We start from the raw sequence: 19,928 nt of genomic DNA on the forward strand, positions 1-19,928 counted from the left end.
GTGCTTACCGCTGCATTATCTTTGGAATGCCATATATTTACTTTTTCAAGCCATTGTGCTATTTTCTCCAAAAACTTCATAACCATCCTACACTAAAATTGCAGCACCATAGACTTATGCTGGGTGTTCAGGCTTAGATTATGTTTGTTCAGTCTATGGGCCGAATTAAAATAATCAACAGTTTCTGCCATCCATGCTACATAGCACTGATGGAGGAATCTCCCACTGTGGCTATTGTATTCTGACAGCTTCAGCAAACGCCTGTCAGAAAACTAATACAGCAGTTGCATTTGTCTGGATACGGCTGCTGTACAACCAACAATTTTCTGCTAGGCTTCTTCGATTTTAAAGGGTGATGGAGGTGGCCAACAGGAGCACCCATGTAGCAAATTTTGAGTGGTACCCAGCTTAACTGATCTTCAAAGAACACTCTGTGTACAGAAAAATATTAACCTGTAATACTTTAAATAATACCATGTACCACTTTGGAAGTCAGTATAGTATTCCCCAGCAGCCTAGAACTGTTGCAGAAAGTAGCTGGTTTTGGACAGTCTTTATGTTCCATTGAGTTTAGTTCCTGTTTTGAAAACATGTGAATGCATAATCATTTGTGCTGCACAAATTTGTATATAAATCATAAATCCTCTTTAGTGTCAGTAAGTCCCTTCAAATAATCTTCAATGTGATAGTCCAAAAATTAAGTCCAATATCAATGTGTACCTCAAAAAATACAAAAACTAAAATAGTGTATTATCCTATGTAACAATAATCACAACCATATATACGTATGTGAAAAATTGTGAAAAACACAATATAAACACTGCGTGAGAACACGTGAATTGGCCTCCCCCAGCCAATCACAGGTAAACACCCATAGAAAAGAAAGGATAGCCATATAGTGTAATATGTCACATAAATCTATTCAGACTTTATTGGTTGTGCTTACATGTAAAATATAGTTAAAAATTCCCATTCCAGAGCAGCTTCCAGGAACGCCAATTGCGATATTCCCTCAGTTAAGATGGCCGCTCGGGCACTTCCAGTCACCATGCAACGTCTGAAGTCATGTCCCTTGATGCGTTTCGTCACTTCCTGACTTATTCAATAATGTCTTTTGAATATATTTTACATATACATGTAAGCACAACCAATAAAGTCTGAATAGATTTATGTGACATATTACACTATATGGCTATCCTTTCTTTTCTATGGGTGTTTACCTGTGATTGGCTGGGGGAGGCTATGTACCATACTTGGAAGTATAGGATGTCTGGCATTTGACATAACGTTTGAGGATCAACTGAAGGAGTGGTGGCAATTGAATTAAGGCTTTTTAATCACATTTTGATGGTAAGAGTATTCACTCTAGCCACATAGAAGTGTCCACGGAGTGTTCAAGGAGTGGCGTTTATATTGGAGTGTACATGTTTATATTGGAGTGTACACGGAGTATTGCACCAATTCTCGTGTTCTCGCGCAGTGTTTATATTGTGTTTTTCCCAATTTTTCACATATGTATATATGGTTCTGATTATTGTTACACTGAGGATAATACACAATTTTAGTTTTTGTATTCTTTGAGGTACACGGCAATGTAGGATTTCATTTTTGGACTATCACATTGAAGATTATTTGAAGGGACTTACTGACACTAAAGAGGATTTATGACTTATACTTTGGACTTTCAGGGGTGAAAGTGGGACTTTTAAGTGTCAAGGGATAGGATATTCATTTTTCATAAACTTTTTACATTTATTTATTACATTTTTCATATTTTTTTCACATTTATTTATTATATTCATAATTCTTTCACATTTATTTGTATAATTTTCACAATTTTTGTTTTTAATATTTGGATACCGATTTATTCAGTTTACAGATTTGTATATGTTAACATTTTAGGTTTCGGTACACATTTGAAATTGTCTTGGCTTGTGAAAAGGTGCACCAGTTTGGGACTGATGCTGCTGAAACACTGCAAACATGGACAAGTGCAATTGGGAAGGTGAGCAGAAAAGTTATTTATTATAGGGCAACTACAGTATACCAGCTAAATTCACAATTAGTATATATACTGTATATACCTGCTAAAAATGTAAAATTCTGTTCAGTCAGTCTTGTGATGCAGGCACCTCAACCATATAGTAAGGTCAGGTTAGTAACTTTCTTTCTTCCACTCCTTTTAAGCTAATCAACTTGGAACTGATTCTCCTTAGCTTGTGACTAGACAAAGAAAGAGCTATATTTCATTAATAAAGTATCCTTGTTCTCTGCGTTCTTACACATAACCTCCCAATGTTATATTAATAGCACAAAACAATGCTGCCCTTTCCTGTCCTGGTCCAGATGACCAGGGGTTATTAAAAGCTAACAAAAATCAGATTTAGTTAAAAAACTAAATAAATAGAATACATAACTGGCAAAAGTGTATTTTACTTTAAATGGCAACTTCATGCAGCACAGGCAAACAGAGAGGAGGAGAAAATCATAAATTACACTTCATTTTATATTGTAGTTCCATGCCTTTATGACATCTGACTCTCTCTCTCTCTCTCTCTCTCTCTCTCTCTCTCTCTCTCTCTCTCTCTCTCTTTCTCTCTCTCTATATATATATACTATATATGGTTAACTGCAGAGGTTTTACAGGAAATTATTCTAAGTAGTTGGAGGTACAGCCCATGGGTTCTTCACTATCACCTGGGGAATCTACTGTAAAGGGTCATTGGGGTGATTGTGTTTTACATAATACATTAAATTCTGCATATCCCCACTGTCAAGAGTTGTTCTTTAGGTTTTAAGGGGTTATTCTCTAAAACCTGTGACAGTAGATATTTTTCTTTCCATGCAGTGGTTCACCCCAATCAGCTGCCACTGTCTGCTAGGATATGAGTTCCAGAGAGTGGGTAAGATGCGCTACAAAGCAATGCTGAACCCAGATCAGTGGAAGGAAGGCTTCTTTCTGTTACAGAAAAGTCACCTTTTTATCTGTCCAGAAGAGCAGGATGCAGCAGAGGACACAGTCAATTTACGTCAGCTCCAGGAACTCAGTAAGTATTATAAAGACAGTTTTCTACAAATGTGACACAATGTCTCAGCTGGCACATGGGTAATCAGGAACAAGGTGTTTTGAGGCAAAGTGTGTCTTGTCATCCAGTTTGTGTTAGAAAATCATGTGAAAGGATCATATTATTTTTTGTTTCCATAAACAAGGACTAGTTAGCAGCCACCTGAGTTTTTTTTTTTTTACAACCAGTTAAAAAATTCCTGTTCTATATACCCCTATTGACATCTATGTGGCCCAGCCTCTAATTTGTCATTGCAGTACTCTATTCTGGGGTATTGTAAAAGCATAACTTTTTTTGTTTTGATTTTTTGGATAGAGTGGAGAGGGTTTAGAGTACATCTTAGGTTTTGCTATTGCTGTTGGTGCCCCCATCAGCGGATTCATCCTCTCTATTTGCCATTTTTACCGTTGTCATTGAGAGTGAAAGTGAGGGAAAATCACACATTTTTGGGTTGTCACCAGAAGAGAAATAAAGGAAAAAACTTGGGGCAACTAGTTCTGGTGACCCTTTACTTTGGAGGGATTTCTCTGTCTTCCTGTTTTCACTGTGGGACAGGAAGTGAAGGGAAATCTCCCCACTGGGACACAGATGGCAAAAACTGACAGGGGTTATAACCTTTCTTCAACCAATGCAAACTGAAAAAAAAATGCCTTTAGTACTACTCAACTAATTATATATGTCCACACTAAACCACTTGTGTCTCAGCCAGTATTGTTGGGTTGAAGATAACCACTAGAACTGAACTTATGGGAAACACAGTCTATGTTCTTGTCTATGTTCTTAGCCTCTATAATATGCCTCTCTGTTTTTAGACCAAGCATTGACCACTTTCCAGCCAGTCACTACTATTCCCAGACAAATGCTAAGATATGTACACTTAAAACTAGTGTGTGCCCAGACTAAACACACTAAATAGAGTCTTACATATTTTGTAATAGAAGTAAAATCATTTTAACACAAGCCCTCACTCATCTCTGCAGCTATAGCCATTATGAGGAAATGTGTTTTAAAGTTCATGACAGTGGCACTGAAATCTGAAAGCTTTTGCAATTCTTGGCAGCCTACCAGCCCTTCAGTATAATCAATCAATGGGCGTTTCTAAGCTGTTACAAACTAACTGAAACTCTAGAGACTGATCTTTGAGTATGAATTCCTTCAAAATACAAGCAGCTACAAAGGTCAGGGATGGCTTGTTTTAAAACCATTTAACTGCTTGTTAAGAATATGAAAAACTACTTTTCTATAGTTTGGGGATAGGTGCACTTTATGCTACTGTATATGAATATAAATTTCTGTGCAGTAGTTAGCTTAAAAAGAAATGAGGATGTTGTTCCTTGGACACACTTCAGACCACCATCGTATGTCCAAGGCTTACTTAAACACATGGTAAGCAATTAATCACCATCTTTCATAAGGCCCCTTACACATGGGGCAGACTCCGCTTTGCGCAGCAGGGGATCTCTCCACTGATCCCCCGCTGACCTGAGTTGAGCTGGCGGATGACAGGTCTGCATCTGCTCAGTTTCTGCAGAGCGGACATGAACAGAGCCACTCTGCTGTATGGGCGGCCAGGTGTAAACAGATCGGCTGCTTGTTTACATCCAACTGCCCTCTGATCTGATCCACCTATATGGGAGGGGAACCGGTCCCCTTCTGCTCCTTTTAGCAGATCATATTGGATGTAGGTGGGTGTAAACGAATACAAGTCAATTTGCACCCACTGCTCCATAGAGGCGAATAGAGGGTCTAATCAGGTCTGCTTGAAAAACTGGCAGGTGGACCTTATTGGACCTCTCATGTGAAACACCCATTTTTCTGGCTCACATCTGATGTCTGACTGGTTCCTGTGACAACTGTTTATCACCATTTTATGTTCACTGTGTTATCAGGCTAAATTTAAAGTGGCTGTAAAGGCGCAAGGTGTTTTACCTTCATGCATTCTTGTGTTTGCCCCCTTCTATAGTTCTCTGCAGGCAGCTTGTTTTGGGTTCTACTCACAGCTCTGCTCTCTGCACAGGCTTTGTAACACAGCAATGATTTTACTGCTACTTTTACAATCTAATATCGGAGCTTGCAGATCATCTTGGTGAATACAAAGTGGATTTATGTCCTGGAATATATTTAAATGTTGAAAACTAGATTTTGTTCATTTTAGTGAGTGTCTCATTACTTTTGCCTTTCTTTGATTTTTAGCTGTATCACCAGCTGCAGAAAATTCTGAGAAGAAAGATATAATAATACTTGTAGAAAAAGGAAGGTATGTTTATCTTCTTTCTTTTTATGTTAATTTTTGTCACTTTTTTACATTCCTTTTAAAAAAAAATCTGATAATTTTGCATGGTGCTCTTCTGCCACCTGGTGGCCATTTTTCAGAACAACAGAAAAGAGTTAAACTATAAACGTAGACCATTTATTAACAGGGGTAGGCAACCTTAAAGAGGTGGAGATCTACCTCACAAAATGGGAGAAGTCAAATCATTTAAATCAGGTGATGAGAAGGCAACATATCACCTGCTCACCACCTGTCAAATGGACTGGGATTGCTTTGCGGGGGAGCAGCAGTGCCTTCTGCACCTGTGAATGAGCCCTTAGTTGTAGTCGGCAGAGGCGCCCTTAGGGCCTGTTCACATTTAAAGTTTGGGGGTGACAAAACCTTGCGGTTGAATCATGGTTTTAAAGTTCCCCCCCCTCTCTATTGCTGTTGGTTGGTGCTACCGCAACCAAAACCCATTCAAGTAAATGGGCCACTCTGCATAACTTCATGCTTCTGTGGGGTCCAAGGGCTTAAAGCAGGTGGTGAGAAAACAACACACCGCTGCCTGTTTAACCCCTTGTTTGCTGTACAGCACAAGGTTGCAGGGCAATTGCTGAGCAACCTCATTCTCTTGAATGAGTCATGCTTGGCTGGTGCTACACCCACCAACCATGACAGGGCATAGGAGCAGCACTACAGAGGAGACATCAACCTATGTGGCTCTTGCTCCCTACTATAGCTCCAGCTTTACGAGCAGTCCCTCTGCATTGCACTCTGATGCTCTGGGATGGCGTGTTAGCAACCTAGATCTACCAGTCACCTGGCCAAGATCTACTGGTTGCTGACCCCGATTTATAACATGCATTATCTTACAAAAGTTGTATTTCACTTTACTTAATTATGTTTCAAAATCTTAGTTTTGTAACTATATAAATAGTGTTAGCGTTTTCAGGGAAACTCAAAGAATACACACACACACTCATTATATCTGTTTTAGGTGGATAGTATTCAGGTAATTGCACATGCTAGATTGAGAGGAGAAAATTGGTGTCAGATACTAATAGTTATTTTCTTTTCCTGGTCTTGTTCATATCCACATAACAATGGGTCTGCCTGCACCCTCTGATTTGATTAACTCAACAATTTCCCTGATTATTTTTCTGGTCTTAATAATTACGGTGAGCATTTAACAGGAGTTTCCTCCTTTTTCTACTTTTTCCTTTTTCTATCTTCCATCATGTAAACATACCAATGTGGTCAAGGGACGGAGCCAGCCCCATTTTTATGTTGACACTATGAAAAACTAGTGATGACGATTTTATGGCTTTATAAAGTGTACATGAACAAAAGGATGTTTTTATGCACCTGCTTTTTCAGTTTTTAAAATAAACTTGACTTGACATTATTTCCACTCTGTAGGACCCTTTATCTGCAAGGTATTACACGGGCAGATTTCTTGGCATGGAGCTTGGATATCCAGTCTGCAGCATGCAGTAGCGGCAACATGTTACGAGACCAGCAACTTAGCAGGAATGACATTCCCATCATTGTAGACAGTTGCATTGCTTTCCTTACTCAGTATGGTGGGTGTAATTTTATTTTACCTGATAAATTAAAGGGATTTCATTGGCAAAATAAAAAAAAATCAGGAAGATGTTTGTGCTAGAAGGAGTCTATAGAAAGAAGGGACACAGGGGGATCTCTGAGTAGTGATTCCTCCTTCAGTGTTTGACTGTGTAGACATGCAATTTAAAAATTGTTTCCTCTACCCAGTCTTATTTATACTGTCTGATCATTACTTGCCAATGTATTGACACTGCAGCAAGATAAAATGAAAAGTTATACTTGTGTATTTAACTTTTCACAGCCCCTTTGGATGAAAAATATGACATACATTTGATTCCTAAATTACAACTAGGTTTATACACAGTTTAGTATACATACTGCATATTGGTGACATTCACATAGCAGTCAGTCTTTTCTCAGTTTCAAATGACTGCTAACATGAAGCTTATAATTTACAAAGCGAAGCATCTCAAAATCTGTACTGAAATTAGATTCTTCCTTTATGTTAAAAATATATTTTAATATTCTATTTAATTTTTGATCTAAAGGCCAATTTATTTTTTCAGCTTGAGCTTAATTGAGAGCGTACATGTACACTGACCATCGGTGCATAAAAGATGTGTGTGTTACATTACATACATTGAAGAGTACAGCATTGTATAAGTACATTCACAAAGTAAAACAAAGCTTTAGCCTGATACAAGGACAAACACTGCATTGTAATTAACTACAGAGAAAGGATGGGGGAGTTCTCTAAATGTGGACTACACAAGGGGAAAAGCTTAAGGAATCAGTAAAGTGTATGAAGAGAAAGGTTGGAAAGGAAGGAAAGAGGGAAGAGCTGTAGTTCAGTGTTAGTTCTCCCTCCATGATCCTGGCTGCATCTGCATATCTGGTGTAGAGCAAGAATAGTAAGTCATATTTGTCAATGTAGAATTTGGAAGTTGTAGGACTCAACTTAGTTAAGAGGAGAATTGAGTAATAAGGGTTTTAAACCTCTGTGATTCTTTACAGATGATCTAGCTAGACCAGAATCTTGTATATGTTATCCCTGTCTATTGTTATATGTTGTTCCATATTCTTCATATCAGTATTTAATTCTAGCCATGGACTGTACAGTCGGAGATTTCTTTATTATTTCTATTGTATTAAAATGGCAGCAATAGACATGACCCATAATAGGTAGTCAGATAAATCCATTTTATAAATATATCCTGCAGATAACTGATGCATTAGTCTTACCAGACTAACACATTCGCTTTCAAGACTCTAATGCTCAGTGTGTCCTTATCTTCAACCTTGCCAATGTTCCACATTCCATAAAGCATAGTTGTGTGAATGGAAATATAAGAGGGCACAGCAATAAAGAACTCAGTGTTTGCCATACATTTGCCCACCTCCCCATAATCTGATGAGTTGTCCTGACTCTGGAACACATTACATATGTTCAAGGTGTCTATGGATATTTAGAAGTGTGTTTTTACAGGTCTTCGTCACGAGGGAATATATCGGAAAAATGGAGCCAAATCTCGGATTAAACTGCTAATGGACGAGTTCCGAAAAGATGCCCGAAACGTCAAACTTCGTATCAGCGACAACTTTGTTGAAGATGTCACAGATGTGTTGAAGAGGTTTTTCAGGGAGCTGGATGATCCCATTTTCACAACAGAGCGCCACCCACAATGGAGAGAAGCTGCAGGTAAAAAATCAGGAGCAAGCTGCCCTTGTCAGCCAAAAAGATAAACCAGACATTATTTATGTAAAATATACATCCTGAAACATAATTTCCCACTCGTGTGATTAGCTCATTGATTTTTCCAGAAGTGTGCACAGTGCTGGTGGTAAAATCACAACCGTTCTGAGCTCTGTTCTTAGGTTTGCTGCCACTGGTGAGATTGTTACTGCTGTACGGTATCTGCAAAAGTGCAGAGATGTAGATTTGTTTGTGCTTACTACACTGGGCCTGATTTTGGAGGGATAGCAGGCAGGACCTCTAACTCAGCGGTCTGCTGGAGGAGGCTTGAGGAAACTAGTCACCTGTGTGACCAGAATAAGTAGGAATATGCAATATATATATAACTGGCAGCTGAACTCCAGGCATATATAAAAGACACAGATTATTGCAACTCTGTAATGCCTATTACTATACATCATTTAATGTATTTTGTAAACACAAGCAGTGTAACTACCAGAATCTGACCTGCTATCAGTCTCCTACATTCACTGTACAGCAGGGCTAGAGAGTGAGAGGAAGAAACAGCACAAGGAGCAAATCAGTTTAGGTGCTGACACAGAGAATGCTAATATGAAGAGAAAGCAGTGCAAGATGAGCTCATCACTGTGCAATGTCCAATCATAGACTGGGGCTGGGGTTGGGGTTAGTCCTGGATGATCTGGGGTCAGAGGAAGTGAGTTAAATAATGCTGGCCATCAAATAATGCTGACCAAAAGTACTGCAAGTGAAATCTCTAGCTTGAAAAAGAATATTGCTGCAAAAGATGTTTTTTTTTGCATAGGAACCTGCAAAGCATTTACAATCAGTTGATCAACCTGGAATTGGACATGTGCTCAGTGGATCCCAGGCGCAAAGCCAGGTTCCTGCAGAGTTATCCTCCTGCTCCCTGTCATTACCTAGGTATGGGCTTTGAGGTGTAAAACTGGAGGAAGTGCCAGTGAACTACCAGTGTGGTAAAGGCAGATGGGACCTGTAGTTCATCCATTCAAACATCTGTGTGAATGAATGACATGGCAGTTCAGAGCCCTTGCTGATTTCAAAAGTTACATCAGATGCAGAGAAGTAGAACCAAAAACCCTTCACAGCGTCCAAACAGTAAATATCCCCTATAACCATATGTAGACTCTCCTTCTTTTTCAATATCCTTCAGTGTGCAATTCTCACACCAAAATCTTCATGTTTAACTTGGTACCAAAAATGTGTCAAAATCCATGCATATCCACTCCATCACTTGTTCACTTCTGTTCGTCTGCAATTCTTACTCTCTGTATTTAAATCACCAGATCATCACAAGTTCCACAGAAAATTATCTTCAGTTTACAGCTTCCTCTTTCCGTCCTCCCCTTCATAGGAGATTTACCCTCCGGAAAAATTATATTACGTAGTGTAGTACATTCCAATGATAACAATATGTAGGTCTGAAATCCTCTCCTCCTCTCTTCTACCAGCCAGGACTTTCCATAGAGCTCAAAGAGAGGATTACATATCGTTATCATTGGAAAAACGGGAATAATGTTGGTTGGGAAGAGCTGTCTCTATCCAATGCTATCTGACTGATTTAGTATGGTAAGGTGCATGGTCTGTTAGGTGGTGGAGTGGTTCTATCACTTTTTCACTGGTGGTCACAATTTGATAAAGAGTGGAGCACAGGAGGACATGATATTGAGGAATTGATAGTACTACACTATGTAATATAATTTTTCCAGAGGGTAAATCTCCTATGAAGGGGAGGACGGAAAGAGGAAGCTGTGAACTAAAGAAAATTTTCTGTGGAACTTGTTACAAGGCTATTTAAATATAGACAGGATAAGAGTAAGAATTGCAGACGAATAGAAGTGAACACATGGTGGAGTGGATATGCATGGATTTTGACACATTTTTGGTACCAAGTTGAACATGAAGATTTTGGTGTGAGAATTGCACACTAAAGGATATTGAAAAAGGAGAGTCTACATTTATGGTTATAAGGGATATAGGGGATATTCACTGTTTGGACGTTGTGAAGGACTTTTGATTTTGAACTTTCTGGGGAGAAAGTGATATCTTGGCACCCAGGAATTGAACACTTATTGGATTGTGTATGTGTAGTGGATACTGGTTGTAAAAAATTTAAGAGAAGTAGAACCGCCAATGCTGACACGGGGAGGGGGGAGCACAGGTGTAGCATCTAGTTCCCCTGCCAGCAGCCTGTCAAAATGTATGACAGGCTGAAATACATGGCAGCTAAGCACCGAGTGTTCACACACATTTAGGGCCGTATGCATTCAGGATACACGTGTTTATATATGTATGCTCCGAGTGCAGAATTTCTGATAGGCTGCTGGCCCGAAAAATTGATGCTGTGCCTTGCAGGCACCCTAATATCTTGGGATTTAATGCTGGCGGGCCAAACAGCCCATGTGCACGAGTCCTTTTTTTTTTGAATAGAGCTCTTCTTTAAATCTTTTATGTCAAGCAAGTGTACTGTTCTACATGTGACATTCAAAGTCTTGCTACAGCAGCAGCACATTTATCTTTGTTGTTTTGTTTGCTGTTTACCATAAAAGTAAAATACTGTTCATTAAACCGTGAAATTAAAAATCATGAAAAGTAACAGGGAGGCGAACGTACTTGCTTTATCTGCATGTTTATTAATTCTTCTTGTTGTAAACAGATTATAATTCTGTTTTTTTGTTGTTGTTTTTTTTTTTTGTTACAGTCAGCTTGTATATTTCTCAAGGACAATTTGACCAGCATTTTCTGGCAGGATTTGCTTATTTGCATTTTTCTCTTACCCACAGGCACCTGGTTAGGGGTCCCCTAAAACCAGTTAACTAATAACAGATCAACCACATTTTTGCCCCCATAAGGAGGAGAGTTGAGTATGTGGCCCCTTTTGCAAGTACCCCCCTAAAAAGAACCTGAGGTGTTGAAGAGCCTGAACCTGGTCAGCATTCCACACTTTGCTTTAGGGCTCCTGCGCTACCAGGTCATGGCTCTGCTCTTTGGCTACTTTTCCGCACCTCATGTATTCACTGTGGAGCTGGCTACAGTATTAGCCCTTCTGGGCTTTTGACACATCCTCATTGTGGGATAGTTAAATGACCTCCTGTTGAGCGAACAGTTGGTGTGTGCTCTGTCAGAAAACGTGTTTAAATGTCCAGATCATACAGTGAGTTGCCCAGATTCTGAACCTTCACAAATCATAGCTGAAACTGACTCATTGTTTAGAACAGCCTTTCTCAACCAGGGTTCTGTAGAACCGTAGGATTTCTCCAGAGGTTGCTATGGGTTCCTCAGTGAGCAGTATCTGCCTCTCAGATAAGTAACAATTAACAGCAATAATCACTTTAGCTATCTTTAACTGTGGGAATTCTTCACACTTACCAACAATGTAAGGAGCATTCTTCCTAGTGATCATCACACTAATGTACTGTTTGCTGTAGATATAGTATTTCTTTGCAGGGGTTCCCTGAGATAAGAAAGTTTGTTTATAGGTTCCTCTATTGTAAAAAGGTTGAGAAAGGCTGGTTTAGAGTATCTAGGTCTATTTCTAGATATAATACAGGCCACAAGATAAACAGGCCAGGAGTCCAAAGTTCTGCTTTTTCATGGGAGTCGTAGGTCTAATGGTAGCTTCTTTCAAAACAGTTCTATTTGCCCCCTTTATTTTCCAGACTTTTACAATGCAACACTTGTCTGTCACCAAGGAACATATTGTCTCTGGCTTTGTAACTCTGGAATCTGAAGCAGTGGCAGTCCTTGCTTCTTTTCTTTAGGGTATCCATGCAATGAATACCAGCCTATTGGGCAGGGGAGGAGTTCTGGGTTCTCTTTCACTGCAGGGAGCTTGATTGTCAGAGGAGTCTTGTCTCCTAATCAACTTCCTGGAACTTCAGGCAATTCTGCTGTATCGCCAGAGTAGGACTATCCTACTGGAGGGCATTTTATCTGGATTCATTCAAACAACACCATGCCTGTAGCATATATCAATAATCAGATTGGAAACAGAAGTCTTACTGCAGCAAGATAGGTAGATTGGATCCTGTCCTGGGTAGAACTTTGCGTTCCAGCCTTGCCTGCCATGTACATTGTAGGCATAAGCATTTGGCAGGCAGATTTTCTCAGCTGGCAGCACCTGGAGCCAGGGAAGTGTACAGGGATTCTCTAGCAGAAGCAGTAGATACTCTGGTGGCTATGCCAAAATCAGTACACCCTGATATTTACCTTTCTTTCTTTGATACCTCTTTCTCGTCTGTTATGCAGCTTCAAGATGGAGGGCTTCCAGTTATAATTATTATGTCAGCTGGGCCAAGTAGATATGGTATGCCAGCCTGGTAAAACTCCTGGCAGATGCTCAATAGACCTTGCCAAATTGTCATATTCTTCTGTCCCAAGGATAGATTTACCATTTTCCGTAATGGTTGCTGGCTTTAACAGCATGGCTGAGGGACAGAGAAATCTCTGAGTCTGTGACTTATACGATATAAAAGCTATGAAGTCTACTTCTCACAAGGTCGATCATCATATATGGAAGGCATACTTGATTAGGGAGAGTTTTGGGGCTTCCATCCCAATAGATTCTCTGTGGGGCGAATTTTCTTCTTCCTGTAGTTGGGTCTGGACCAGTGTTTGGATCTCAGCACTATCAAGGGTTAGGTTTGTACAGGGGTCTCTCATGTAGCCTTCCCCTACGATCCCACTGTGACTTTGAGGGCTTTAAATCTGTTTCTCTCTGAATTTCAGAAACTGCTGTTTGAACCCATTAGAGACATTTCTCTCTCTCTCTACTCTTACCCACAAAGTCATGTTTCTTGTAGCAATCACTTCTGTAAGGCAAACATCTGAACTAGTAGCCTTATCCTGCAAGAAACCCTTTCTAGTTTTGCATAGGGACAAATTGGTGTTGAGGCCCAGGACCTCTTTTTTGCCTAAGGTAGTTTTTGTCAGTGTCCTACTTCAACCAGGACATTGTTCTTTCATCCCTTTGTTTGTTCATAAAAAATTAATTTCCCTCCATTATCAGACTGTAAGAATCTGTCTCTCAGCCACTGCTTCTTTCAGAAAGACTAATTCCCTTTTTGTCATCCTTGATGGGCCTCGTACGGGTGCACCATCTTCTTATTCCAACACTTTCCAAGCAGACCATCATCATAATTTGCAAGGCTGCCACCTGGTCCTCTGTTTACATGTTCTCTAAGGAGGAGGATGTTTCAGTCTCATCTGATGCCAGATTTAGGCATAAGATCTTTCAAATAGCTCTTTGAGATGCAAGCTGTCCCCAGCATTACGTGTTGTCTCTTTCTTGGGCTTGTTAGTGGCTGTTTACTATATCCCCACTCCTCAGTTCAACTGCTTTTGGACGTCCTAAAAGTTAGACTTCCTGTGTTCCTCAATGGATGAGAAAGAAAGTAGAATTTTTGTACTCCCCATAAAATCCTTTTTTTGAGTCCATGAAAGAACGCAGATTCGACCCTTCTGTGTTTTTGATCATGCTTTTAATACTGCTTTGTTCTAAAATTGAGGCATGCTGGTAGTAGAAATGTTATCCTAGGCTGGCCTACAGTTTGCTTACCAGTATCCAATCATCCTATAGGTGGCATTATAGCTAGACTGTGTTCTTCAAAGGACTCCAAAAAAGGGATATTACAGTGAATATAAAACTCCTGGTTTTTATTGACTATTTTCATCATGTGTCTGCTTACACTGTATCTTCCTGTTTAAATGCCAAACTTTTTTTTTCTTTTTTTTTTAAGAACATCAAGAAAAGTCCAAGAGGCTAGAAAAATACATGGAGCTGATTAACCACCTTCCTAAAGTAAATCGAGCTACACTAGCTGCGCTGATTGGTCACCTCTACCGGTAACACCTCTACACTTGCCACAACTTTTAAATCATATATTAGTTTACAAATTAAAAATTGAACTCTGTCATGGTTTTCAAGTGTTTAGAATTTAGGAAATAAACTGAGTCAGAGTTTGTAAAATGAAGTGACTTGATATGACCATAGAAATGAACAAACTGGTTTGTTCAAGTCAGAATTCATGAAGGATTACTTCAAACAAAAGTTTGCTTGAACTGGCCAATCCATGCACGGTCTACAGGGCCTTGAAAAAGTATTCATACCCCTTGAAATTTTCCACGTTTTGGGATTTTATGTGATAGACCAACACAAAGTGGCACATAATTGTGAAGTGGAAGGAAAATAAAATCCCAATAAAAAACATTTACATTGTTGGTTGTAACATGACAAAACACTGTATACACCTGTCTCTGTTAACTGGTAAAGTGGCCCAAAAGAAACTGGTATAAGGAAACAAAGTACTTCTTTATTTTGTTAGGACAGGAACAGAGATTCTCATATTGGTGACCTGAGATCCCCATTGAGAGTCAGTCCTCTCCAATGGAACATGCCATTTCTGCAGGGCAGGGGAGATGTCTGCTGTGCACTTTTCTTATTAACCATAGTGAACTAGTAAAAGGTCAAACATCGTTACTAGTTCACTCAACAATGGCACACATCAAAAATATTTGCTGGCTGAGACCAAAGCAGGGTCCACTAGCAGTGGTGTGGTTTTTCTCCTCACTAATTACTGACCGTTCATTTGCATATAACTGGTTCTCAACCAGTGCTTCGTATGTTTATAAAGTATAGTGTCTGTATTGCTCATAATATCCTTCTAATTTCCTATAACCTATACAATGAAATCGTAAAGCTGGAATCTGGCTCATTTGGCTATATTCTTTCACAGAAAACAGTTGAACAGTTGCATTCAAGGCAACCTACCATCAAGAGTGTATATTTTTATATTTATATGGTAGGGATATTGTTTGGTTTTTTTGGTTTTGGTTCAGGCTTTTTTGCAATCCAATGCTTAATTGGCATACAATTGTCCATGCTAGTCATCTCAAAAAAAGTAGTTTTCCTCAGCATGGAGAAGTGCATTGACCTCAGTTTATGTGCATGTTTCAACTTTAGTTTATATGCTTTTATATGAGTTAACATCTAATACTTGTGTCAGTGCACATAGGTAATCAACAACTATAATAAACACAAATGGGTATTCTAAACTTTGTTGTTTAGGATGTATAATTAGGCACTTTACTCTGCAAAATGTTAAACAAATCATTGTTAGGAGATATGTTCAGCTATATGTAAGGCAGAATACAAGGAGAATACAGGCTCTCATGCATGTTCTGTATTTTTTTATTTATTTTTTAGACCATTCTGTAATTGTTATGGACATCATCCATCCAAATGACTAGCAACATATTGTATTTTGTATGGGTCCTTCCCTGGTTTCTAATTAGAAGACCCTTGCAGTTTTGGTAGCAGGTCCCTTTGGCAGGTCTAAAAAGCACACGTCAAAGCCCACTCTACCCCAAGCCTACAATCTGACACAGGTCTGCAAGTAAAGAGGTCTGGCCATTTTACAAGCTGCAAGGGAATTTTTGTTGCTTGTACTTAGTGGCTTTTCGCTGGAGTTTCACTTTAAGTAATATTCATATGTATTGGTCTGCTGTATGGGCAACTTTTGGATGGTGTTCTCTGTTAAAGATTTATCATGTTAAGATGTTCCTTGGTATTTTTTGTATTATAGAAATTACAAATCAGTTTAATACAGTATCCCTAATGATCTTTGTGTATTGCTTTATTAATTTATTTTGTGATATTCCAGGGTCCAGAAATGTGCAGATTTAAATCAGATGTGCACCAAGAATCTTGCACTTCTCTTTGCTCCAAGTTTGTTTCAAACAGAGGGGAAAGGAGAACACGAAGTGAAGATAATGGAGGATTTGATTGACAATTATGCTAGTGTTTTCTCTGTAAGTAATGTACTTAATACATTTTTGTTTAATTGGATGAGTTACTAGTATGTATGTCTGACCTACTGTAGTCATCATAGAAATAAGGGAGCTACTACTGCTGACTTTTCTTTGAATGTGCCAGTTTCAAGGTTGACGTCCTTATCCTTTATTACTTATAGAGTTACTGACTTGGAACAAGCATGTACTATGCTTATTCCAGGTCACTGACTCACCAGGCTGTGAATGAAGTGTAAAAGGATGACAGCCCTGGAGTGTGCATCTTCAGACACATGCAGCTATTGTAGCTCCCATAATTCTAAATATGTTAAAGTCAGTTGACCCCCCCCGTACAGACTCTTCCAAGCAAGGCTGCATGCATGACCAAGATCTCAGATTAGTCCCATACTTTGCTTTAACTGATGAAGCTGATGCCTGGGCTGGCATTTTCTAGCCTGTCCAGTGAGAACAGTGAGATACTGTGCAAAGCTGACTTTTAATCTATAGAGTATGAAGATGGCAATAGGTTCCCCTTTATTTCCATGGAAAGCCATGTATGTATTGTTACTCTTGGCCTCTAACTTCCCAGCTCACAGTGCAGGCTACACATTTATAACAATGTGAGTTTTGTATGGGGCATATTCCAATGGTTAAATACAGCAAGAGGAGCCAGTTTTTCCCTAAATTACTTTAAAGTGACTCTGTGCTTATAAGTATGGGGTCTGCCAACACAGGTCCACTTTTTAAAAAATGTTCCATGGCTGTGCCTGGCTTGGAATATTTTTAACCACAGACCTAGGAAAAACGTGCCGTAAAAAAAGAGAAAGTAGCAGACTAAGCCTGCATTTACAACTGAACAGAGCATATTCCTGGTGATTTTGAACCTTTTTTTTACATTTTTCAGGCATTTGAAAGGCTTTTTCCTGGCATATTATAGGCCTATTTCATGTGTTTTATGGGGTTTTTTGCACATGTACCAAACTTCAGGAATTTGTTTCCTAGGCTAAGGAAGTAAAGGAGAGAAATTCTTCAGGTGTAAAAATTCACAAAAACATGTGAATCATGCAATTTCAGGCATTGCCACTTAAGTCTATGGGATCAAAAACTCCTAAATCCACTTAAAACTTGCTCATGTACTTTTTAGAGCATAGGATATAAAGCGTAGAGTGGCTGAGCGTACACGTGTGAACAGGGACAGTTAGAAAGAATGGGGCTCTGCATAGTCAGGTGTAGTAAGACGTTGTCAAGCGCAGGGAAATGAGTAGCAAAAACGCTCAAGTTTGAATGGGTGCATTCTTATAGGAGAGGTCAGTTGTGGCAGCCCCATGCTTTTCTCTAAACAGAGTCACTTTAAAATATATCTAAATCCAAAAACAAAAGTATAGTATATTTCATTCTAACAGTCCTCAAAAGGGTGGCTACATTTGTTTTCATTTAGGCCAAGAATATTTTTCAGTAAATAACTGCTAAATGCAGTATCTCTTATATCTTCCTATAACAGAAAGCACAAACAAACTTATTTTTCTTGTGTAGGCGAGATATATAGTTTGACTATTTTAGCTTATCAACAAAAAACTGACGCATTTAATTTTTATTTAAGATTGATGAAGAGCAGGTGACACAAATGGATTTGGAAAACAGCCTGATCACAACCTGGAAGGATGTTCAGGTAACAACACATCCTGTAGTGTATCTTTATCATACATTTCATCTAAATGCCGTCTCTTGAAGGATTAAAGCTGAACTCCGTGTACCATCATTCTATAAGCTTTAGAGGGGTTAGTGGCTGTTTACATCGGCTATGTAGTAATTCAATGTTTGTTTTCTTCATACAGCAAAAGGTTCCCTTTAAGTTGTGCTGGATAGTACAGACCCTCACCAACACAAGTGCTATCTGCTGTCTCAATAAAAAAAAAAATGTGGTTTATCTAAATAAGGGGGAATATGTGACACTTTGGGGTTTATTTACTAAAGCTGGAGAGTCCAAAATCAGACTCCCTTCTGCATAGAAACAAATCAGCTTCTAACCTCAGCTTGTTCAATGAAGCTTTGGTAATGAAACCTGGAAGCTGATTGGTTTCTATGCAGAAGTGAGTCTGATTTTGCACTCTCCAGCTTTAGTAAATAAACCCCATTCTGTCTATCACAATTCAGTCTCTGTTCTCCAATTGGTCTGTCACCCAACCCAAGCATTGTACTATGGTGGGCAGAAAGTTGATAGAAATCTTGAAGGACTTAGATCAAATCCTTGTGAGGTGCCTGCTATAGACCCTGACAGTTAATTAATTAAACCTTGAATGGTACAGGCTTAATATAAATGTTTTCATGTTTAACTGGGGTTTATGTTTACTATAGCCAATACCAAGTGTTGTTCTTGAAGTAATACACTGTGAATAAACATCTAATAATAAAATATATACTTTTCTCCAACAGCTGTCACAAGCCGGAGATCTCATTATTGAGGTTTACTTGGAAAGGAAAGAACAAGACTGTTGTGTTACTTTAAAGGTCAGTGATTAGTGAGCCGTAATAGGATATAGAACTGTAACATGTATAAATACAAGGTTTTTTAGGGTGTCGCTATCCCAAATAAACTATAAAGGGCGAATGTTTTTGTTTACTGGACTTTATGGGCAACCCCTCATGCACTATTTAAAATGACAGAAATGTCACATTTTTATGCTTTCCACTGCATGTAATCATCAACATTTAAACCAGAATTTCAGAGCCGCTGACTTCTAGAAAAAATTTGTGTCAAAACATCCTATTTATAGGCGACTAGTTGTCATATGTTGCAATGATCCCTCAAGGGTAGCCAAAGAAAATTAAGCAACAGTGAGGAGCTGTATCCCTACTTAGTTGATTTGTTCAAAATAGCTGATTATGGTATTCCTGAGGCTGGATTGACACTGTTGCTGTGTGTTATTGCACTTGTTTATTAAGGCACTAATATGCATTGTGTAAGAGCAGTCCATTCATTTAAAACACACCAAAAAACATATACTTTTTCTGCAATGCAATGCACAACAATAAATGGTAGTCTTTCCCTGTGTTGTGGTGCAGTACAACATACATGCGTTAGCAAAGTACGTTGGGGTGCAATTAAGAATGCATGGCACTGTGCATTACCACATCATGACAGTGTGAACTAGGCCTAAAGGGACACCCCTGCCCATCAAAATTGCTAAGGACTAAAATTTCAGTATGTAACTCCTAATATAAGCATTACAAATGTTCAAAATTAACTTTTAAGTCTTTTCTAGGTCTCTCCTGTGATGACTGCTGAAGAACTAACCAATCAGGTTTTAGATATGAGGAATATTCCAGCCAGTACAGACATCTGGTTGACCTTTGAAGTTTTTGAAAATGGTGAACTGGGTAAGCAAAGGCGATGAAGAATTCATACATATTGATTTAAGAACCACTAATAATAAAACATGGCCAGGATTGTTACTAAACAGGTTATAGTTCTTTTTGTCCATGATGGTTTGAGCCAGCCTTTCTCAACCAGGGTGCCTTGAGG

General features: G+C 39.0%; 1 protein-coding gene across 2 annotated transcripts in view; it reads left to right on the forward strand.

Annotated features, from left to right (window-relative positions):
• The window catches only part of ARAP3 (ArfGAP with RhoGAP domain, ankyrin repeat and PH domain 3), a 215,320-nt gene that overhangs the window by 164,608 nt on the left and 30,784 nt on the right, over window positions 1-19,928 (forward strand). For both annotated transcript variants that reach the window (XM_089653498.1, XM_089653443.1), the window contains exons 17-26: window positions 1,903-2,005; window positions 2,849-3,047; window positions 5,259-5,322; window positions 6,739-6,902; window positions 8,372-8,584; window positions 14,356-14,461; window positions 16,279-16,426; window positions 18,006-18,074; window positions 18,839-18,913; window positions 19,669-19,783. In XM_089653498.1, the coding sequence (XP_089509624.1) occupies window positions 1,903-2,005; window positions 2,849-3,047; window positions 5,259-5,322; window positions 6,739-6,902; window positions 8,372-8,584; window positions 14,356-14,461; window positions 16,279-16,426; window positions 18,006-18,074; window positions 18,839-18,913; window positions 19,669-19,783 (1,256 nt within the window). The remainder of the gene's footprint in view (window positions 1-1,902; window positions 2,006-2,848; window positions 3,048-5,258; window positions 5,323-6,738; window positions 6,903-8,371; window positions 8,585-14,355; window positions 14,462-16,278; window positions 16,427-18,005; window positions 18,075-18,838; window positions 18,914-19,668; window positions 19,784-19,928) is intronic.

The sequence above is a fragment of the Staurois parvus genome, unplaced genomic scaffold (assembly GCF_062004578.1).
Source record: "Staurois parvus isolate SC_StPar_1 unplaced genomic scaffold, SC_StPar_1.0 ptg000006l, whole genome shotgun sequence".
NCBI lineage: Eukaryota > Metazoa > Chordata > Amphibia > Anura > Ranidae > Staurois > Staurois parvus.